Here is a 22,063-nt window from a genome sequence, read left to right on the forward strand (position 1 = left end):
TCCGATGACAGGACAATTCACCATTCATTATCACTCATCTGTGTAGCTGTGAACATTTACCTTGGGAATTAACAGCAAATTTGGGGTTTCTGAGAAAATGCAGATGTCTAAAATTTGCATGAACTGTTTGTGATATTTTTTTCATCAGCACACTCTGACATTCATGCAGCCCATCTTGGAAATAAAAAGCTGCAGTGATTTCCCACTGCTTAAGTGGGGAAACACACACAAACAACAAGTTGAGACATTCTCCCTCTATTTCAGTGAAAGAGAACAGCCATAATAATTTTTTTATTTAAAAATGTTCATGTTATTTTATTTTATACTTAATATTTAAAATAAACCAACAGGTTTGAATATTTGTGACAGCTTTGATAGTTAAAGTATTGGTTTTAAAGCTTTTCAATTGTTCGTGGTGAGGCTTGTACTAACCTCCCTATTATGATGGAATCTGTGCCACAGAAAGTCCTGCAAAAACAAAGTATTCACCACAGCTTCTGTTGGTGGTTTCTCTTAGTAAATTCTCACTGAAAAAACTGTAAGGTAAGTGGAATTACCCTTTCCTAAGGCAACAAGTGACTACAAATGACTACAAACTTTAAGCCAGCATTTCAAATACACTTTTTTTTCTAAACAAGGAATATTGAGCATTATGTCTTTTTTAGGATTTGATTAAGATTTGGGTCTCTAATTGAACACTTAACAAGTGTAAGGTAAGGGATTTTAACTATGTTTACTCCAGTACATCATGCATACTTCCAGTAGAGTTTAGTTTATTGTCACGTGTACTGAGGTACAGTGAAAAGCTATTGTTGCGTGCTAACCAGTCAGCAGAAAGATAATACATGATTACAAACAATCCTTTCTCAGTGTATAGATACGTGATAAGGGAAAAACGTTTAGTGCAAGGTAAAGCCAACAAAGTCCAATCAAGGAAAGTCCGAGGGTCATGAAAGAGGTAGATAATAGTTCAGCACTACTCTTTGGCTGTGGCAGGATGATTCCGCTGCCTGATAACAGCTGGGAAGAAATTGCCCCTGAATCAGGTGGTGTGCATTTTCACACTTCTATACCTTTTGTCTGATGGGAGAGGGGAGAAGGAGGACTGGCCAAGGTATGACTCATCCTTCATTATGCTGCTGGCCTTGCCGAGGCAGCGTGAGGTGTAAATGGAGTCAATAGAAGGTTCGCTGCAATTTCATGCAGGCAAAGTTTGAGCAAAGCATATATTAAGTATGTTTCTCCAGAGAATGTGGGAAATCAATAAATAAAAATTTCCCAAGTTTAAGATAATATCCTGCAACATTTGTAACTTCAATGATCAGATTAAAATAACAAATGTTCTTGTTTAATTGATTCAACTACATATGCACGCGTCACCCATGCGCCCCAACACGTCACGATGCGTTGGCCAATTTTCTACATGACGCGTAAATGAGGCGCAAATGACGCCCAAGTAGGACAGGCCCTTAAGTAGCTCCACAATGTTTATTTTTGTAGTTACTCTTCACTTGATACCAGACTTATTTCCAGCATCTTGGTGCTCTTTAAAGACAACCGTTTTTAATCTGATAAATATTAGGCAGACTAAATTATCCAGTTTGATCCCTATTCCTTACATAAAGTAGCAACCAAGACCATGCATGACTAATATGGAAAATGTAAAATAGCTGGCAGATAATATATAAAAAAATAGCATGGGCAGTGCTCTTTTGTACACAAAATGGTGAAGGAATGCATGATTGATAAACATATGTATCATGTGGCCGGAAAAAACAGAATAATGATGTTTAACTTTTTAGAGGTGCCTGTACACTGTCCATGCTATTTTTTGTATACCGTCACAAAAAGAAGCACTGAGCATAGGTATCTAAATTAATGTTTGGAGAGGGTAGGGTCAATTAACGATGGAAGGAAATTTAAACGTAGATGAAATTATGAGAGAAAAAATATTATATACAGGTGCACAACCTTTTATCCGGTGTTCCGGAAACCGAAAAACTCCGAAAACCGGCCATTTTTCCAGGATGTCGTCTGCACACCAAAGCTCGCGTTTGGCGCCAAACTTGACCCGAAACGACCCACGGTCAACCCAGGTCTGTACTACTGTAGCGGCTGCCTCCTCCCTGGAGACCGGGGAGACACTTAAACATCTGTAAATCATTGCTTAAATGTTAGTCAGTTAGTTTGGAGGGCTTTTATGTGAAGGGGGGGTGAAGGGGTAAGCTTTAATTCTTAGTCCCCTACCTGGTCGGAGAGGCGGGGAGCGGTCAATGCCTTACCGGGTCACCGTGCAGTAAGCTCCGCAGCGCTGTGGCCGTTGGGGCTGCGGGCGGCGCCAGTTGTAGCTCCGACCCCGGCAACTCTACCCCTGGCTGCGAGGCGCTCCAAATCCAGCGCGGCCCGCGGCCGGACGCCCCAGCTCCGCGAATGTCGGGAGTCGGCGGCGTCGCAGCGCTGGGACACCAGCGGGGAGCGGGCAATGCCTTACCGGGTCGCCGTGCAGTAAGCTCCAGGGCGCGGAGGCCGCCTTCTCCCAACATTCGCGGAGCGTCGCTGGATTTGGAGCGCCGCGCAGCCAGGGGTAGAGTTGCCGGGGTCGGAGCTCCAACCGGCGCCGCCCGCGGCCGGACGGAGCCCCCAGCTCCGCGAGGTTGGGAGTCGCCGACCAGGTAGGGGACTAAGAATTAAAGTTTCCCCCTTCACCCCTACTCCACCACCACCACATAAAATCCCTCCAAACTAACTGACTAACATTTATGCAATGATTCTCCCGGTCTCCGGGGAGGAGGCAGCTGCTCCAGACTTTTCAAGCCGCCCGCGCTACCTACCTAATCTACGCTAAAAATCTTCCATTCGGAAATCCGAAAATGTCCGAAATCCGACAAGTGTCTGGTCCCAAGGCTTTCGGATAAAAGGTTGAGCACCTGTAATATATATAAAAAATAAATTATATAAAAAATATTATATAATTTAAAAAAAATATTATATAATATTTTTTACAAATTAATTGAGTATTGAATGAGATCTGTGTGTAAATAGCATGAATTTAGGAAAACTCAGAAATACACAACTAAGATGAGCCTAGGACCAGATGAAGTATTTTCAAGATTTGTAGATAGGGAAGTGATGACAGATGATCCAATCTCTGTTTATGAATGATTCTCAGATTTAAATGTAGAATATTCAGTATTTATGTGTTTTGTTACTTGGATAAGTTATCAAAAGGTATCTGGAATGATTAATTGGATGAAAAAGTAATAAAAATGGCTATGTAGTACAGCTCTATGACATACCTGTTTGATGTGGATTTTCTTGCCAAAGAAGAATGAATGCCTTTCTGAATGCAAAATGGCAAAATAAATCTCATGTTCCTGCAGGTTTCACCGACCTTTACTCAGCTATACACCTGAAGAGGACCAGAAATGGTAAGATTCAAATTATTTTTATTGGGTCAGGAGGAAACCGTGATCTTGCCTACTCTGGAGCTCTATATAAATATGAAGTTGGGTCATGTTTTAAGAACCTCAATATTGTATCGGCCCAGAACTGACAACTGCAGCACACGTAATAAAATGTATATTTTCTCTGTTTCTAATTAGAAGACTTTCATTTTATTTTTTAGTCTTGAACATTTTACAGTCCAGTCTCATCTCAATTCCCTCTTTTTTCAGAATGTTTTGCATACCATTCACTTCAATGTCCTTTGCTAACTAATTGTGACTATTTCCTTCCTCATTAAGTTTGTTAGTTTTAATCTGTGCAAAGCTGTATAGGTAAAGGGACCTAAAATGATTAGCGTTAGTATGTCACAAAGCAATTTTACTACTGAAATTTCATAGGTAAACTGGATTTATCAGAGGTATCTGACTAAATATTCAATTCTGCTCAGCATTTGTCTGGATGACGCCACACTGAACAAAATCTTCAGTTAAGTGCAACCCTTTTTCATTAAGGACAACTCTGCCATTGTACTTAATGGTACAATGTGCCCATTCAAAATACTCCATCCACGGGCACCAACAGAATTTTATCATAAATAATTTTAACCTTATCTGACAAATTTATTGGGACTGGAGGCATTGCCCAGTGCAGTTGTGATTGTTGAAGGGCTTATCTTAGATTGGGGTTGACTTTGACACCAGAACCAACCATCAATTGATATCAATTCTCCTATAACAAGTGATTGAAAGTGACACTGTCTGGCCCTCATACACTTGAGGCAGAGGAAAAATGACAGCAGCAAAATCAAGACCATTTTTGACAAGCATGTCTTCAAGAAGTCCAGGGAAGCCAGCAAAAACCTAGGGGCATTAATCGCCGCATGCATATTTCAAAGCCTGTGGTAAGCTCAGACATACTATTAAGGACCATTTAGCAGCACACATCATTCATTCTGTTTCTGCATTTTCTTCACCTTATTCAAAATCATGTAATATTGACAAATGATTTGAGAAATATTTGTGAAACATTTGTATAGATTCCATGCATTCAGAATTATTTACTTAAAATGTCTTGATATAAATTATTTCCGATCAATTTCGTACAATTATATACAGAGCCACTTTGTATGTTAGTGATTTTCTTAATTCCTCAGAAGTCTATTTGCAAGGTTGATGATTGTCTTGCTCAACATGACATTAAAACATAACTAATTATAATGAAATCAATAAAATTTGTTTCAAATTGTTTCAAAAAAAAAAAAATTGTCAAGTTGTGTTACTCTACACTCTTGAGCGTATAATTCAGTATGCTACATCAATGGAACATTTTCAGAAGTTGCACCTTTCACATAAGAAGTTAAAGTGAATCACCAACTGCCCCTTTATTTGAACTGTCAAGTTTCTAATAATGGTATTAGAAGAAGAGCAACATTCCTAGTGGCCTGGACAATATTCACTAACTTTCACTACCAAAAAGACTGATTATCATTTGTTGCTGTTTGAACACATTGAATTCTCTGTTTTCTGTATCACAATGGTCACTTTACCTAAAAAATAATTGACTGATTGTGAAATGCTTTGAATTGGCTCAAAGCTTTGAAAGATGTTATACAAATGTAAGTTGATTCTTTAACTGTGCGGTGTTTATGTGTTTCTCCCATTAGGTCACTCTGCTGCACTGTGTGTGCTCAGTCTCTTCTATGTTTGTACTCTTGCAGAGGTACAAGCAGACAAAGGCTGTCCATATTAAGGGAATGTGAACTGGGAATTGATCGATCATAAAGTGCCTTGGAGGTGAGAGATGGTGCTGAATAAGATTACATTTTTCCTTATATCCTCTTTGAGAGTGAAAGGTTGTAGTAGATAGAGCCTTCTGAATGCAGAATTTTAAGTCTGACAGACTTTAAAGTTGAAGTTGCTAGGAGAAAAGGAAAGGATCTTGCATGGAACAGGAAAGAGGTTGTTTGAATCAATTTGGTGAAGAGGGAGCTGTGGCAAGGTAGGTGCAGAAAAACAACCATATGGTTTATAATGTGCAGGAAGAAACTGCAGATGTTGGTGTAAACCGAAGATAGACACAAAAAGCTGGGGTTAAAATGATTTGATTCCAGTATAAATATATAAACCATTATTGACTAACATTATAAACCATATGATAGACACAAAAATCTGGAGTAACTCAGCGGGTCAGATAGCATCTCTAGAGAAAATTAGCAGTTTCGGATCGAGACAATGTCTCCTGGTCATTTTCTCTAGAGATGCTATCTGACCCTCTGAGTTACTCCTGATTTTTGTGTCTATCATATGGTTTATAATGTTAGTCAATAATGGTTTATATATTTATACTGGAATCAAATCATTTTAACCCCATGCGAGTCAAACTAACAGCAAGATAAACTATTCTAGACCTAGGTGAGAAAAGCTAACTACCCAAACTCACTAAATTAACAGCCATCTTGATTAGTTAATTGCATGATGTACATGCAAAGCATGTTTAATAAGACTAATAAGATGTGTAGTGAGATGAACTATGGACCAATTGCCTTAATAATTGAGGTTTTATAGTTATTTTTCGTTTTTAAATATCATCCATGACAAATTACTAATAATACTGCATGTTTTTACATGGAAAGTGCCACTGTTTAAATGAAGCTGCTTTCAACATTGACTTGCTTTCCCACAAACACCACCCACCAACCACCTTACACAAATACACACACAATCACATAGCAAATGTGCTAAATTCCTTCAATTGCTAAGGTCATTGTCCTTTTATTTAGGTCATATTGTACCATATCCACGCTTAGTATAATTGAGGAAATTAAATGTAACCACATTTTTTGCTTGTTTAACTATAAATCTTGTGCTATGTTCCCAATTGTCTAGCAGTGAAAATGGGTGACAGAATCCCCTGTGGGAAATTCTATTTCCCAAGGCTATGACCAGAAAGTGGTTTATGCAAAGCTTAATAATCTGTAATCTAACCCCCAAATGTGTAAACCAAACAAAACAAATGACCATATCAAATATTTGTAGCGATCTATTCTCTACCTTGGGCAAAAGAATTTGGAGTAATGGAGAAATATGAACCCAATGGATATGATTATGAAGTATCCTCTTACTTCCTCGAGTAAGGACCTCAAACACCCTAATTCTATTTCATTGTTATATCTAGGCCATGCTGAATAATGCACTTGGGAACAATGACTAGTTTGTGATGTTCACCTCGGAAAAAGGGTCTATAAAACCAAGCACTGTACAAACCGTTATCTCAGATCCAACGGAAAGTTTGAATTCAGGGGATCTGCACCTCAACAGGTGAGAAATGTTCCAATTAAGACACTTTTATACACAGAGGAAAGTTGAGTTTAAATAATATGTTGCAAATTTTGCAATGATGTTTTGTTTTGTATGTCTAAAAAAATGAGTATAATTGATGTGAAATATAAATTCATATTGATATGTGTAATTTAACATTTTCTCTATTTTATTTTAACCTCATTCTATTTATTATTTGAAATCGGTAAACACTGTTCCTTTTTTCAAAAACTTAAGTTTGAGATGTTCTTCTACATGAATCAGGTTTTGAGAATGATTCCCTGTGATGTTCCAGTTCATTGGCTATATTTAAGAGGGAGTTAGATGTGGCCCTTGTGGCTAAGGGGATCAGGGGGTATGGAGAGAAGGCAGGTACGGGATACTGAGTTGGATGATCAGCCATGATCATATTGAATGGCGGTGCAGGCTCGAAGGGCCGAATGGCCTACTCCTGCACCTAATTTCTATGTTTCTATGTGAGGTATCACACGCATGCTCAAATTTTAAGATTCGATCACAATGCTAGAATCTATAATTAAGGATCTATAGAAGGAAAACCATATTTGAGGAATCTATTAAAACATTTTAGAAATGGTAACTGGCCAGATAGATAACGACGAATCAGTGGATGTGATTTATTTGATTTTCAGAAGGTGACACAAAAGGTTATTGAAAAAATGGAGGATTAAGGATTAAGCATGTGGGATTAAGGATAATTACTGGCATGGATTGAATATTGGTTAACAGTCAGAAAATTAATGGGATGGAATAAAAAAGTCACCATCACGTTGGAAGGCTCTAGATGTTATAAGGATTAAAGTCTGGGTCCCAGCCGTTTAGTAAATTGGATGAGGAGTCCAAGTGTAATATGTCCAAGTTTGCTGATTAAACCAAAGGTTTATGATCGAGTGCAAAGGATGCAGAGAGGCCTCGGTTTGATATAGGCAAATGAACAGTTCAGCCATTCAGATGAGATTTATTCACTCAAAGTTAGGGAGTGTTTAGAAATTGTTGTTTCATATGGCTATGGAGGTCACTGAGTACATTCGAGGCAAAGATCAATAGATTCTTAGATAGAAAGTGAATCGAGGGATCTGAGCTGAATGGTGGAGCAGACACTAAGGACAGAATAGATTTATATTTGTTTTTTTGGTTCTGTTTAAAAGTAACTGATTTTCAAATCCTTCATTCAGAATATTTTGACAGTATTTCACAAATTTGTGATGCACTATTCTTAAAACTCATATGAATTATTGACTTCCTCCTCAGATTAGCTTCTTGGATAGTCCTGGGAATCACTGGGGGAAATGTAGACATGTAGTATTGTACTATATCATTATCCTCGGCCAGAAATATGAAGTTAACAAAAATAACAATTCGATTTTTGGCGAATCCCACTGAAGCAGTCTCCCACCGGGGACCCGCGAGTTCCCGGTGTCACCATCCACCGGAGTCGTGTCGCAGCAGCTCCGAAGCTGGCCAGCTCCACGATGGTAGGTCCGCAGCTCCGCAGGCTCCGTGACTTGAGCTGTCGTTCCAGTTGGTGCTAGGCCCCAACGGCAACGGAGACCCGACAGGGAACAGGTCGGGTCCCCATACAGGGAAGAGATCTAAAAGTTTATTGTCAGTTGCAGTTTGTAGGACCTGGACTTTAATTGTAGTTACGTCCAAAAAACAGTGATACTTTCTTCAGATAGTAAAGCAAAACTATGCATTAGTTTAGTGGCTCATTTGAAAATGAATTTGTATTTTCCATTGACAGCATGTACCCATTCATGAATAAATATAGAAGCTGATATATAGAAACTAGCAAATAAATATTTTGACTTTCGCCATTGCGATTATAGAAACTACATAATTTAAGATGCATTGCAATGAAACCTGCTAGATTAAGTTATGCTTTTGTAGAAAATTAACCTGTTCAATATGAGTTGTATTTTTTGTAGCATGGGGCCCCTTCACGATGTACAAGTAAATTTCATTCTGCATATCACCTACCCACAGGTTTTGGAGTCAGATTAAGAATGTTGAATGTATTTGCGCTTTGGGCTCTGCTCACAATTGCGGAAGGTGCTTATCTAAATGAAACTGGGTCGCCGCCACCAGCAAGTCGTGGACTACCTGATCCATCTGTTGAGTATAACATGTGTCCCATTCCAAACCAAGACTATCCTTTCAATGCAGATATGGTCCCAGCATATTGTGTCTGTATGCATTGTAAAGGGCCAAAAGGAGATCAAGGTCCTAAAGGAGACAGAGGAAACTTTGGAGCACCAGGTAGACTTTGAACGTTCTTAATTAATCTGCAATGTATGTGTTTACAAATGTTATTCATGAACAAAACATCATTCAAGCAACCACGTCATTAGTTATAACACTGAATCAGTCCTTATAAAACAAATCCAGTTTAGTTTAGAGATACAGCGCGGAAATAGGCCCTTTGGCCCAACTGGTCCACATCGATCAGCGAATCCCACACACGAACACTATCCTACACTAGGGATATTTTTCACATTTATACCAAGCCAATTAACCTACAAATCTACACGTCTTTGGAGTGTGGGAAGAAACCAAAGATCTCGGAGAAAACCCATGCAGTCATGGAGAGAAAGTACAAACCCTGTACACACAGCACACATAGATGCGATCGAACCCGGGTTTCTGGCACTGCAAGTTCTGTAAGGAAGCAACTCTACCATTGCGCAACTGTGCCACCCACTTAGCCCACTAATCTTAACATATTGTATAATTTCATATGTATACATTGCAAAATGCAAAGAAAAGATTATAAATCTCATGGCCCATTAGACATGATATTAATATCAAATCCTGTATAAGAACCAGTATGGATATTTCTTTGACCATATGGACATTAGATTTACATGTGAAACTGATCTAATATATGAAATTTTGTATGGTGAGTGACTGACGAGAATAAAATGCATAGTATGAATATAAAAAGCAAAAAAACAATTTGAATTTACATGATTTGAAATGATAAAATAGCTTGTGTGTCAGAGAACTAATGATCAAATACTAATGATCAAATAAATATTACATAAATATATAAGTTGTACTCAAGTAACAATTGGGCTCAGTTTTTTGGGATATCCATGTCGATTTTGTCCTCGAATTGGAAAAAAAACATGTATAACACTTGAAATTGTAACCAAATCTCCACAGTACTGTAAAGATCGGCATCACAAGCATGTAAGATTGCTAAGAAAGAACAATTACTAAAAAGAGGGAGAGAGAGAGAGAGAGAGAGAGAGAGAGAGAGAGAGAGAGAGAGAGAAAGTATTTCTGCTGTGCATAGGAATGAACATACATTGGACTTCTGAATTCAATAATATTCTGAGAACCTATTTGTATGTCGGGTGTCCATAAGTCGAGTGTTCTTTGCCCATGGACAGCCTGTACTGAACATTTACTAGTAAAACAGCCCGATAAGTCCAGGCCAACATTTATATTGCCCTCAGACCTTATTCTAACCTTACTGTCATTTGCATTACGTTAATTAGCATTGCGTGGGTTTTCTCCAAGACCTTAGATTTCTTCCCACAGTCCAAAGACGTACAAGATTGTAAGTTAATTGGCATGGTATAAATGTACAACTGTCCCTAGTGTGTGGAGGGTAGTATTTATGTGCAGGGATCATTGGTCGGTGCAGGGGCCTGTTTCCACGTGGTATCTCTAAACTAAACTAATCTTTAATGTCTTAAAGGGATGTCCGACTTTCAAGACCTAATTCACGACCTCTACCGAGTTTGCCCTTGACTCGTACTCGCAGCATGGTCGTCACGAGGTCGTAGATAGGTCGTAGGTAGGTCATGATGCTAGTCATAGGTACTCGTGGCAACAAGTAGGTCGGGGCGGTTTTTCAACATGACGAGAAATGCCCACAGCAAGGTCGTGAATTAGGTCGTGAAAGTGGGACAGGCCCTTTAGTTCCTTACGAGCATCTACACCATACCTACAGTGGCCATCATAATGTTTGAGGGAAAGACCCATCATTTATTTATTTGCCTCTGTACTCCACAATTTGAGATTTGTAATAGAAAAAAAATCACGTGGTTTAAGTGCACATTGTCAGATTTTAATAAAGGCCATTTTTATACATTTTGGTTTCACCATGTAGAAATTACAGCAGTGTTTATACATAGTCCCCCAATTTCAGGGCACCATAATGTTTGGGACACAGCAATGTCATGTAAATGAAAGTCATCATGTTTAGTATTTTGTTCACCACCTCCAGTTTAAATTCCATTTGGAATATTTTGGAGGACCAAGAAACCAAGAAGAAACCAAGTTGCATATCCTTTACATTCAATGACTGCTTGAAGTCTGTGATTCATGGACATCACCAGTTGATGGGTGTCTTCTCTGGTGATGTTCTGCCAGGCCTGTATTGCACCCATCTTTAGCTTTTGCTTGTTTTGGGGGATAGTCCCCTTCAGTTTTCTCTTAAGCATATAAAAGACATGCTCAATTGGGTTCAGATCGGGTGATGGACTTGGCCACTCAAGAATTGACACATTTTTAGCTTTGAAAAACTAATTTGTTGCTTTAGCAGTATGTTTGGGATCGTTGTCTTGCTGTAGAATGAACTGCCGGCGAATGAGTTTTGAGGCATTTGTTTGAACTTGAGCAGATAGGATGTGTCTACACACTTCAGAATTCATTATGCTATTTCCATCAGCAATTGTATCATCAATGAAGATAAGTGAGCCAGTACCTTCAGCAGCCATACTGCCCAGATCATAACACCGTGTTTCACAGATAAGGTGGTATGCTTTGGATCTTGGGCAGTTCCTTCTCTCCTCCATACTTTGCTCTTGCCATTACTCTGATATAAATTAATCTTCATCTCATTGTCCACAAGACCTTTTTCCAGAACTATGGTTGCTCTTTTAAGTACTTCTTGGCAAAGTGTAACCTGGCCATCTTATTTTTGCAGCTAACCAGTGCTTTGCATCTTGCAGTATACCCAGTATATTTGTTCATGAAGTCTTCAGCAGACAGTAGTCATTGATAAGTCCACACCTGACCCCTGAAGAGTGTTTCTGATCTGTCGGACAGGTGTTTGGGGATTTTACTTTATTCTAGAGATAATTCTTCTGTCATCAGCTGTGGAGGTCTTCCTTGGCCTGCCAGTCCCTTTGCGATTAGTAAGCTCACCAGTGCTCTCTTCTTAATGATGTTCCAAACAGTTGATTTTGGTAAGCCTAAAGTTTGGCTGATGTCTTTAACAGTTTTATTCTTGTTTCTCACTCATAATGACTTCTTTGAATTTCATTGGCACAACTTTAGTCGTCATGTTTATAAACAGCAATAAAAGTTTCCAAAGGTGATGGAAAGACTGGAGGAAAGACTAGATGATGAGGGCTCTCTTATATATGTTATATGGTTATATGGTTATATATGCAACAAAGAGGCAATTAAACACACATGAGCAATTACAAACTCCTGTGAAGCCATGTGTCCCAAACATTATGGTGCCCTAAAATGGGGGGACTATGTATAAACACAGCTGTAATTTCTTCATGATGAAACCAAAATGTATAAAAATGGCCTTTAATAAAATCTGACATTGTGCACTTTAACCACATGATTTCTTTCTATTACAAATCTCAAATGTGGTGCACAGAGGCAAATAAATAAATGATGGGTCTTTCTCCAAAAATCATGGAAGGCACAGTATCTATTACTCACCATTTTTGGAAACAATTTTTCTGATGAATTTGTTGGGTTTTTTGGTACCCAAATAGAGAAGACAGCTGGTCAGCTCTAAGTAAGAGAGAGAGAGAGAGAGGGTTGTCCCAGGGTTCGTTATATATCCCAGGACAAATACCATTACCCCGTGACAACTCCTCCCTGCCACTGCCCAGTCATGTGACAGACAGCTGAGGGTTCGTGTAGCTGGTGGCCCAACCACTGGGTGCTGCCACAGGAACCCCCCCCAGAACCAGAGGCAGGAAAACGAGCAGGCCGACAAAATGCAGCAGTCTGACTCGTAAACTAACAGGCAGGCTGTGAGGGTAGACGTCAAAGGGATGGAGCGCGCTCACCTTCTACCGAAAGGTGCGCGGGCATGGTCGGGGGCAGCTCTCGCTGTAGGTCAGGGGCACCCCAGCTATGGGTCGGGACGGTGGGGCCTACGGGCGCTGTCGACGCTGCGGCTGTGGGCCATCCAAGGAGACCAACGCAAAAGCTGCAGGATGAACGAGGTATAGACCAGTCACGTCGACCAGCAGGGGATCGTAACCTGGGAAAGTCGTCGACAACAATACAAATACAACAACAAGAAACTAATAGTAACATTAAGCTAGGTAATTACAGTGTACAGTGGAAAAAAAAGCAAACTACAGTGAGCAAACAGCAAAGATACAGCAAAGTCCAAAGTGGTCGGATTTCCTGTGTTTGAAACTGGAGGCTGTAGTAACACCAAGTGACCAGTGGTGGCTCTTTAGACGTCGGTCAGACTGCAGAGTCGCCACTCAACCAGAGGGGGTGCTGTTGACGGCGGTCAGCAGGTCGAACGTTGTTTTTTGTGGTCCCTGCGGTGGCCATTTTGGCGGCCGGCTGAGGCGACCTGAACAGGCGGCCAACCTAGGCATTTCCAAATGCGTAAGGGGCGGCCAGCATCGATGGGCCTCACCCTACCGCTACAGGTAGGGACTCCACCCACCGCCACTGGTGTCATCAGAGACCGGCTGCGCCTGCGGCAGAGGCTGGAAGCTGCTGGGGAATTCGTCGCGGGACCATCGACTCACGATTGGCCTAGGCTCCACCCCGCTGTTGGGCCGGACGGGCAGCCAGCACCGAGGGATTTTCGGGATCCGCCCCAGATAGGCCTGCCCTATTGGGTGGCTAGGCCTTGACCAGTGGCCGGCAGGGTAATGGGTGGGCTCGCTCTCTCCCCGTTCCCCGGGGCCATCGGACAGTGATGCTGGGGGAGGGGGGCTGCTACACTCGCACCCGCCTGCAGCAGCTGGTGGGGGAGCGACGGCTGGTGGGGGAGCAGCGGCAGCCGTGGTCTCTCAGCTCCGGTGGGCAGCAGCTGGTGGGGGAGCGGCGGCAGCCGCGGCCTCTCAACCCCATTGATCGGCTCCGGGCAGGTCATGCAGGCGAGATTGGCGGCTGTCTAACAAGGCCCGGACCGCGCCCAATGACCCGGGCGGCCTTCGGCATACCTAATGGTAGGGCCGGGTTGGCGGCAGCATCGTTGATCAGGGCTGCGCTGTCGGCTGCAGACATCAGGTCACCACGGTAGATGGTCGACTGCATGCATTGGGAAATCCAAAATATTCATTTTGGAACGTCGGGGTCACCAATGTAGAGGCACTAAACGTGGTGAACGAATGGGTTACTTTATTCAGGCATTGTAGGTAGATATACATGCACGTTGGTCCTCTAACATAAAGTTGTTGTTGCTGCTGTTGCCTCGTGGGCTCGAGTGGAGCACCTGCTGAGGTGGAAGGACACTCGCCCCTGGAGAGAAGAGAGTTGGTCAGCTCGAAGTAAGAGAGAGAGAGAGAGAGAGAGAGGGTTGTCCCAGGGTTTGTTATATATCCCAGGACACACCCCTGTACCCCGTGACAACTCCTCCCTGACATTGCCCAGTCATGTGACCAACTGCTGAGGGTTTGTGTAGCTAGTGGCCCAACCACCACGTGCCGCCTCACACACACCTTAGTCATCATAATTTGAAGCACTCTGGTATCATGAGCATCCAAACAATATGAGGGATGGAGACAAATTTTACAATTCTCGTCTATTTTATTTGGGCTGAGGTAAAAGCTGTTGGGGATAAGGTGACAGATAGTGATAGTGTAAGATTTATTCTCAGAGATTAGATCGCATCCTTTTTTCTTGTGTTAAATGAGTGTTACTCATTACAAGTACAAGTACACAATACAAGTACACAATACAAGTATTGTATTGTGTACTTGTATATGGTTACATTTTGGCCTACTGACACCTTAGGGTGCACGCAAATAATGTGAGATTGGGGGTTCCTGGCTTTAAGAAATAGTTATTGTGGGTCAGCCCTTATTAGAAACTTATTTTCAAGTCTGAAATTAGAGCTTCTGCAAGCGGCCAAAACGATGAAGGACGTCAGCTAAGTGAAAGTAATCCCTTTGCAGCAGACATATCGATTACCGTATCGATGGAGGAAAAAAACAAGGCATTAACATATAGTGGAGTTACGATTGGGATGGGGATGAGGGGAGATTTAATGGCCTAGTTTGAACATAGTCAAATTTTAATATAGTCTGACTGGGCCAAGTGTCAATATCAAGCTCCTCTGCAGCAGCGAGCCTGATGGTGCCCAATGCTTTGGGTGTCTCCAAGCCTTCACAGTGATGGGCCACAGGCTGATACAGCTATGAACTGTGCAGTCAATGTAGAGATTTGTTGTTCCTTTACTTAGGGCTGCGGAAAGTGTGAATGTTTTATTCCATAGAATATCACAATGGAGATAAAACATAAAAGTTAAAAATATATCAATATAGTTCTGACCATGTTTTTTAATTAAAAAGATTCACTACTTTCTGAAATATGCCATATGTGTTGAGTGTTAATTATGAACAACATTTTGATCTAATTTCTCATGGTAATAGCTTAACACGTGGTGTATGACAAAGTAAGAAATAAGATGGGAAAATGTGTCGTTGTTAGAGTGAATCATCATCTGGTCAAATTTCCTGATGAATGAAGCATCCACAAAAAATGGGTTTAAATACCTTAAATCATGCTCAACATTACACATAATAAGCTTTCATGTAGAAAATATGTACCCTTTTTCTAATTAAAATTCTCGGTTTGAGCAGTTTGGAATAGAATGTAATATGAGAAAGCCTGAGAATGTGCTTTTGTGTAATTTCATGGTTTGTGTTTTTACAACATTATCTTATGTGTGGCAGGAAGACCAGGCTCGAGTGGCATGAAAGGAATCAAAGGAGCAAGAGACGACCGAGGGGTCCAGGAGGTTTTAGAGGGCTAAAAGGTTTGTGTTTATTTTCATTTGGTTTGAATTATTCATATGCATGATGAGGAAATGTTAATGAGGAAATGTTACAATAAAATTGCTGTAATATTTAGGATGAACTTCACTGTGGTCAGCAGTGCTCAACATACTGATTGTGGATATGTCTGCACATTCCATTTTATTATTTTCACATGAATTTATTTGCGAATGGCCATAAACAATTTTCTTCCCCATGTACATTATAAGTTACTTAAGAATTAAAAATAATGAATTAGTTAATATACCTGAACTAGTCTGAAGAAGGATCTCGACCCGAAACAGAGTCTGAAGAAGGGTCTCGATCCAAAACGTCACCCATTCCTTCTCGAGAGATGCTGCCTGTCCCACTGAGTTACCCCATCACTTTGTGTCTACCTTTAATTAGTTAATATGTCAAGCACTCATAACATGTATTGTTCATTATTTTATAATTTAATTATGAAGTAAATTCCACCTTTTACAATATTACCGCATCTTCTTAAAATATATGTCTATGCAATCAACCTTCCTGACTGAAATAAACAAACTTCAACTAACTAACATTCAACGCATCCCATTAAGGTCACAATATCTCACATATCAGATTATATCTAAATAGGTGTAATCTGATATCTAAACAGATATCATGCTAGTCTAAATAGATGATATTTCATATTAATTGGTTGATCATGGAGCAAATCAACTCCTACCTCGACAAAAACCTGGACCTACTGCAGTTCGCTTACCGCCACAACAGATCAATGGTGGATGCGATCTCGCTGGCCCTCCACTCCGCTCTGGACCACTTAGACAACAAAAACTCATATGTCAGGCTGTTATTCATCGATTACAGCTCGGCATTTAACACAATCATCCCCTCCAAGCTGGTTACCAAACTCGCAGAACTGGGTTTCTGCGCATCCCTCTGCAATTGGATCCGCAACTTCCTCATTCACAGACCACAGTCTGTTCGTATTGGTGGAAATGTGTCAGCCTCGATAACAATCAGCACGGGAGCACCTCAAGGCTGCGTGCTCAGCCCCCTGCTGTACTCACTCTATACCCATGACTGCGTAGCCAATCACAGTGCGAACTCCATCATCAAGTTCGTTGACGACACCACTGTTGTGGGGCGTATCACTGATGGGGATGAGTCAGAGTATAGAAGAGAGATCGAGCAACTGTCCATATGGTGCCAGCGCAATAACTTGGCCCTCAACACCAGCAAAACCAAGGAACTGATTGTGGACTTTAGAAGGAGTAGGAGGGGGACCCACAGCCCCATTTATATCAACGGGTCGATGGTTGAAAGGGTCAAGAGTTTCAAATTCCTGGGCGTGCACATCTCTGAAGATCTTTCCTGGTCCAAGAACACTAATGCAATAATCAAGAAAGCTCATCAGCACCTCTACTTCCTGAGAAGATTACGGAGAGTCGGTTTGTCAAGGAAGACTCTCTCTAACTTCCACAGGTGCACAGTAGAGAGCATGCTGACCAGTTGCATCATGGCTTGGTTCGGCAATTTGAGCGCCCTGGAGAGGAAAAGACTACACAAAGTAGTAAACACTGCCCAGTCCATCATTGGCTCTGACCTTCCTTCCATCGAGGGGATTTATCGCAGTCGCTGCCTCAAAAAGACTGGCAGTATCATCAAAGATCCACACCATCCTGGCCACACACTCATCTACCTGCTACCTTCAGGTAGAAGGTACAGGAGCCTGAAGACTGCAACAACCAGGTTCAGGAACAGCTATCAGGCTATTAAACCTGGCTCGGACAAAACTCTGATTATTAATAATCCATTTTCTGTTATTTGCACTTTATCAGTTTATTTATTCATGTGTGTACATATTTATATCATGGTATATGGACACACTTATCTGTTCTGTAGTAAATGCCTACTATGTTCTGTGTGCTGAAGCAAAGCAAGAATTTCATTGTCCTATACAGGGACACATGACAATAAACTCACTTGAACTTGAACTTGAACTAATTGATTTCAATTAGTGTGCTGCAATTGGTACATTTCCACTTCCAACATAATTTTTTAATTTATCAAATAGTCCACTCTTTCGTTGAGAGAGGCATTGTTAAACTGGTCTTCTAAAATAAAAGTTAGCAAGGAATGGGGAAGAACTTTTAACATGTTGCCGCTAGGGAATATTGATCTATGTCAAAGGATTATCGCATAACAGAGTCCTAAAGTCGTATAACATGAAACAAGCCCTTAAGCCTTTTATGCCTTGGCCTTTTATGTACTTGAGTAGATGCTTCTTAAATGACCTTAATGTATCTGACTGCAGCACTTCTTCAGGCACTGCATCCCACCTTGTATGTGAAAAAAATATTCATTCAGATCCCCTCTGAGCTTCATACCTCTCCCTTAACATAGGGTTTCTTGTCTTTGACACCCACCACATGGGAACATTTTCTTTACGATCTATCCCATCTTTCTCCCTCATAATTGTATCTGTCCCTCAGTCTCGTCTGCCCCAAGGAAAATAAATCCAGCCTATTCAGTCTCTCATAACCTTAATGTTTTAATCCAGATAATATCCTGGTAAATCTCCTCTGTACATTCTCGGTACAATCACAATCTTTCTGTTTGTCTATTCTTTATGAAGCTGTATCATCATTTGTGAGAGATTTTCCATGAATAAAGCCGTGCTGACTCTCCTAATGCATCTCTGCTGTTACAAGTGAAAGGAGATCCTGCCCTGGATAATTCTGTTTTCCCATGGTTTACCTATCGTTGTGTAAACCTTGTTGGTCTCTAGTTCTCTGCCTTTCCCATGCTGTTTCCTTTGAATAAATGAATTATATTTTCCATTCGTCAAAGATTCAGGACTTTACCCTTGGCTAACAAAGATGTCCATTAAGGCCCAGCAATCTCCTCCCTTGCCCCCAAAGCATCCCACAGTGCATCTCATCAGGTCCTAGAGATTTGTCCACATTTCTGCATCCCAAGCCATATATCCTCATTCCTGATGCTGTCATATCCAAAACAACCTTGTTCCTTGCTTGCACTTCCTTCTGCCATGTCTTTCACTTTGGTGAATGGAGATGAAAAGTATTTGTTTAGGACATCAACGACGTTCCTTGGCTTGACGCACAGTTTGTACTTATGGCCCAAAATGGGGCCTACTCTTTTGCTGGTTACTTTCTTCTTCCTAATACCCTGGGATCTACCTTAATCTTATCTGTCAATAATATTTATTGGCCCTTTTTTGCCCTCCTAACTTTTTAAGTACTTTCCTGCGATTTCTGTACTCATGAAATTCTGCCATTTTCATGTCCATATGCCTATCATATACTTCCTTTATTTTCATTCACTTCTCAGCATCTCTTGCCATCCAGGGCTCCCTAATCTTGCTATCTTAAAGGGGCTGTCCCACTGCGGCAACCTAATCCGCGAGTTCAGGTGCGTTTGCCCTCGACTCATACTCGCAGCATGGTCGACACGAGGTCCAAGGAGGTCTTTGTAACTCTCCTTCATGTTTGAGAGTAGTCCCCGCGTACTCGAGGCCTCAGCTAGGTCGCGGCGTATATTTTAAAACATGTTGAAAAATGCCCGTGAGTAAAAAAAGGTCGCCATGGAAAAAATCTATATCTTTTTACTCGTAGGTTTAGTCGAAGTAGGTCATAGTAGGTCGGCATGCTATTCGTAGGTAATGGAGGGTAGTTAAAGGTAATCGAGGGTAGTCGAAGGTAAAGCTCGTTGAGAAAAAAAAGGTAAGTAAACCGACCGGTAATGTTAAATGTCCGCTAAACCTTATTAAAAGTTGTCCGGCATGTCTCCACTCCTTCTCCCCCCCCCCCCCCCCCCCCCCCCCTTCCCCCCCCTTCTCCCCCCTTTGAGGCATTGAGGGATAAGAACATTAAAAATAAAGATATGGGACATTCAGCTACTCGTACCTGCTCTATTATTCAATAAGATCCTGGCCATTTTACTTCTATGCTCCCTCAATCTTCCATGTCCTTTAAGATATATATATATATATATATATATATATATATATATATATATAATATCAATCCCTCCTTTGAATATACTGTGAATATACTGAATGATTAAGTAAGTTGCCTCTCCACTGAATGACCAGTCCATCATTTGAGATAATGATCCCTGGTTCTAGATACCCCAGCCAAGCGAAACATAAAACATGTATTCTGCTTCTGTTCTGCCAAGCAACAAACATTTTCATTCTTCAATGTAATTTCCTCTTATTTTTATAAACTCAAGAGAATATATGCTCATTTTTCTTAATCTCTTCTCCCACAACATACCATCTTGGGTATTAATATGGTGATCCTTTGCTGCACTCCTTCTATCGTAGTAGATTTTGCCTTAAATAGGGAGCCTGGATGTGTGTATAATCTTTCTGATATGATCCATTTATATATAATTCTGATTACAATTCCCATATTTACATTTGATTGCTTTTCAGGGATAAGCACCAAAAATTAAATTTAAGCTTTTGAAATATTGCTATGTACTGTTTTGGTTTGAGTTTCGTGTTTTTAATTCCAGGACAGAAAGGAACTCGAGGTCCAAGAGGCATGATGGGACTCAAGGGGATTCGAGGACATCGTGGCTTTGAAGGCCGTAGAGGTATGTCACTGAAATGTCAAATGCATTTCCACTTTTCTATTGTTCCTTGTATTGTCATACAACAGTGAAACAAGCCCTTTGGTCCAGCTTGTCCATTCCGACCAAGATACCCCATCTAAGCTAGTCTCATTTGCCCATGTTTGGCTCATATTCCTTTCGATAGACAATAGGTGCTGGAGTAGACCATTTGGCCCTTCGAGCCAGCACCGCCATTCAATGTGATCATGGCTGATCATTCACAATCAGTACCCCGTGCCTGCCTTCTCCCCATATCCCCTGACTCTGGTATCTTTAAGAGCCCTATCTAGCTCTCTCTTGAAAGTATCCAGAGAACTGGCCTCCACCGCCCTCTGAGGCAGAGAATTCCACAGACTCACAACTCCCTGTGTGAAAAAGTGTTTCCTCATCTCTGTTCGAAATGGCTTACCCCTTATTCTTAAACTGTGGCCCCTGGTTCTGTACTCCGCCAACATCGGGAACTTGTTTCCTGCCTCTAGCGTGTTCAAACCCTTAATAATCTTATATGTTTTAATAAGAACCCCTCATCCTTCTAAATTCCAGAGTATACAAGCCTAGCCACTCCATTCACTCAGCATATGACAGTCCGGCCATCCCGGGAATTAACCTTGTGAACCTATGCTGCACTCCCTCAATAGCAAGAATGTACTTCCTCAAATTTGGAGACCAAAACTGCACACAATACTCCAGGTGTGGTCTCACTGGGGCCCTGTACAATTACAGATGGACCTCTTTGCTCTTATACTCAACTCCTCTTGTTATGAAGGCCAACATGCCATTCACTTCCTTCAGTGCCTGTTGTACCTGCATGCTTACTTTTATTGACTGATGAACAAGGACCCCCAGATCCCGTTGTACTTCCCTTTTTCACAAATTGACACCATTTAGATAATAATCTGCCTTCCTGTTTTTGCTACCAAAGTGGATAACCTCACATTTATCCACATTAAATTGCAGCTCCCATGCATCTGCTCACTCCCCCAACCTGTCCAAGTCACCCTGCATTCTCATAGTATCGTCCTCACAGTTCACACTGCCACCCAGCTTAGTGTCATCTGCAAATTTGCTAATGTTACTTTGAATCCCTTCATCTAAATCATTGATGTATATTGTAAATAGCTGCGGTTCTAGCACCGAGCCTTGCGGAACCCCACTAGTCACTGCCTGCCATTCTGAAAGGGACCCGTTAATCCCTACTCTTTGTCTGTCTGCCAACCAATTTTCTATCCATGTCAGCACTCGAACCCCAATATCATGTGCCCTAATTCTGCCCACTAATCTCCTATGTGGGACCTTATCAAATGCATTCTGAAAGTCCAGTTACATTAAATCCACTGGCACTCCCTTGTCCATTTTCCTAGTTGCATCTGCAAAAAAAATTCAGAAAATTAGTCAAGCGTGATTCAAATCCGGTTCATTGCACAACACTAAATCCAGAATTTTACTTCGGAGTCACGTGAGTGATTACGTGAAGATCCTGCCAGCACGCATGCGCGACATAGCGTCTCACGCAGTGCAACAGCGACGGGCGGGGGAACGAGCTCCCCCGCAATAGAGTTTAAAATGGGACCTCCAGGTAAGTAAAACTTATTCTGAGGTCGTATTTGAGCAACCCTTGTTGTGCTCTGTTTTATAGAGAACATGGACAAGGGCAGAAAAAGA

At 41.3% G+C, this 22,063-nt stretch overlaps 1 protein-coding gene across 1 annotated transcript in view; it reads left to right on the forward strand.

The window, feature by feature from the left end:
- Positions 1-452: 452 nt before the first annotated feature.
- LOC129703546 (complement C1q and tumor necrosis factor-related protein 9-like) overlaps positions 453-22,063 on the forward strand; it is a 34,412-nt gene continuing 12,801 nt past the window's right edge. Inside the window, 8 exon segments of the mRNA XM_055646114.1 lie at positions 453-543; positions 3,381-3,428; positions 5,108-5,237; positions 6,619-6,761; positions 8,766-9,038; positions 15,689-15,735; positions 15,738-15,771; positions 20,303-20,383. Of these exon segments, the coding sequence (XP_055502089.1) occupies positions 8,786-9,038; positions 15,689-15,735; positions 15,738-15,771; positions 20,303-20,383 (415 nt within the window). The 5' untranslated portion in view covers positions 453-543; positions 3,381-3,428; positions 5,108-5,237; positions 6,619-6,761; positions 8,766-8,785.

The sequence above is a fragment of the Leucoraja erinacea genome, chromosome 14 (genome assembly GCF_028641065.1).
Source record: "Leucoraja erinacea ecotype New England chromosome 14, Leri_hhj_1, whole genome shotgun sequence".
Classification (NCBI taxonomy): Eukaryota; Metazoa; Chordata; class Chondrichthyes; order Rajiformes; family Rajidae; genus Leucoraja; species Leucoraja erinaceus.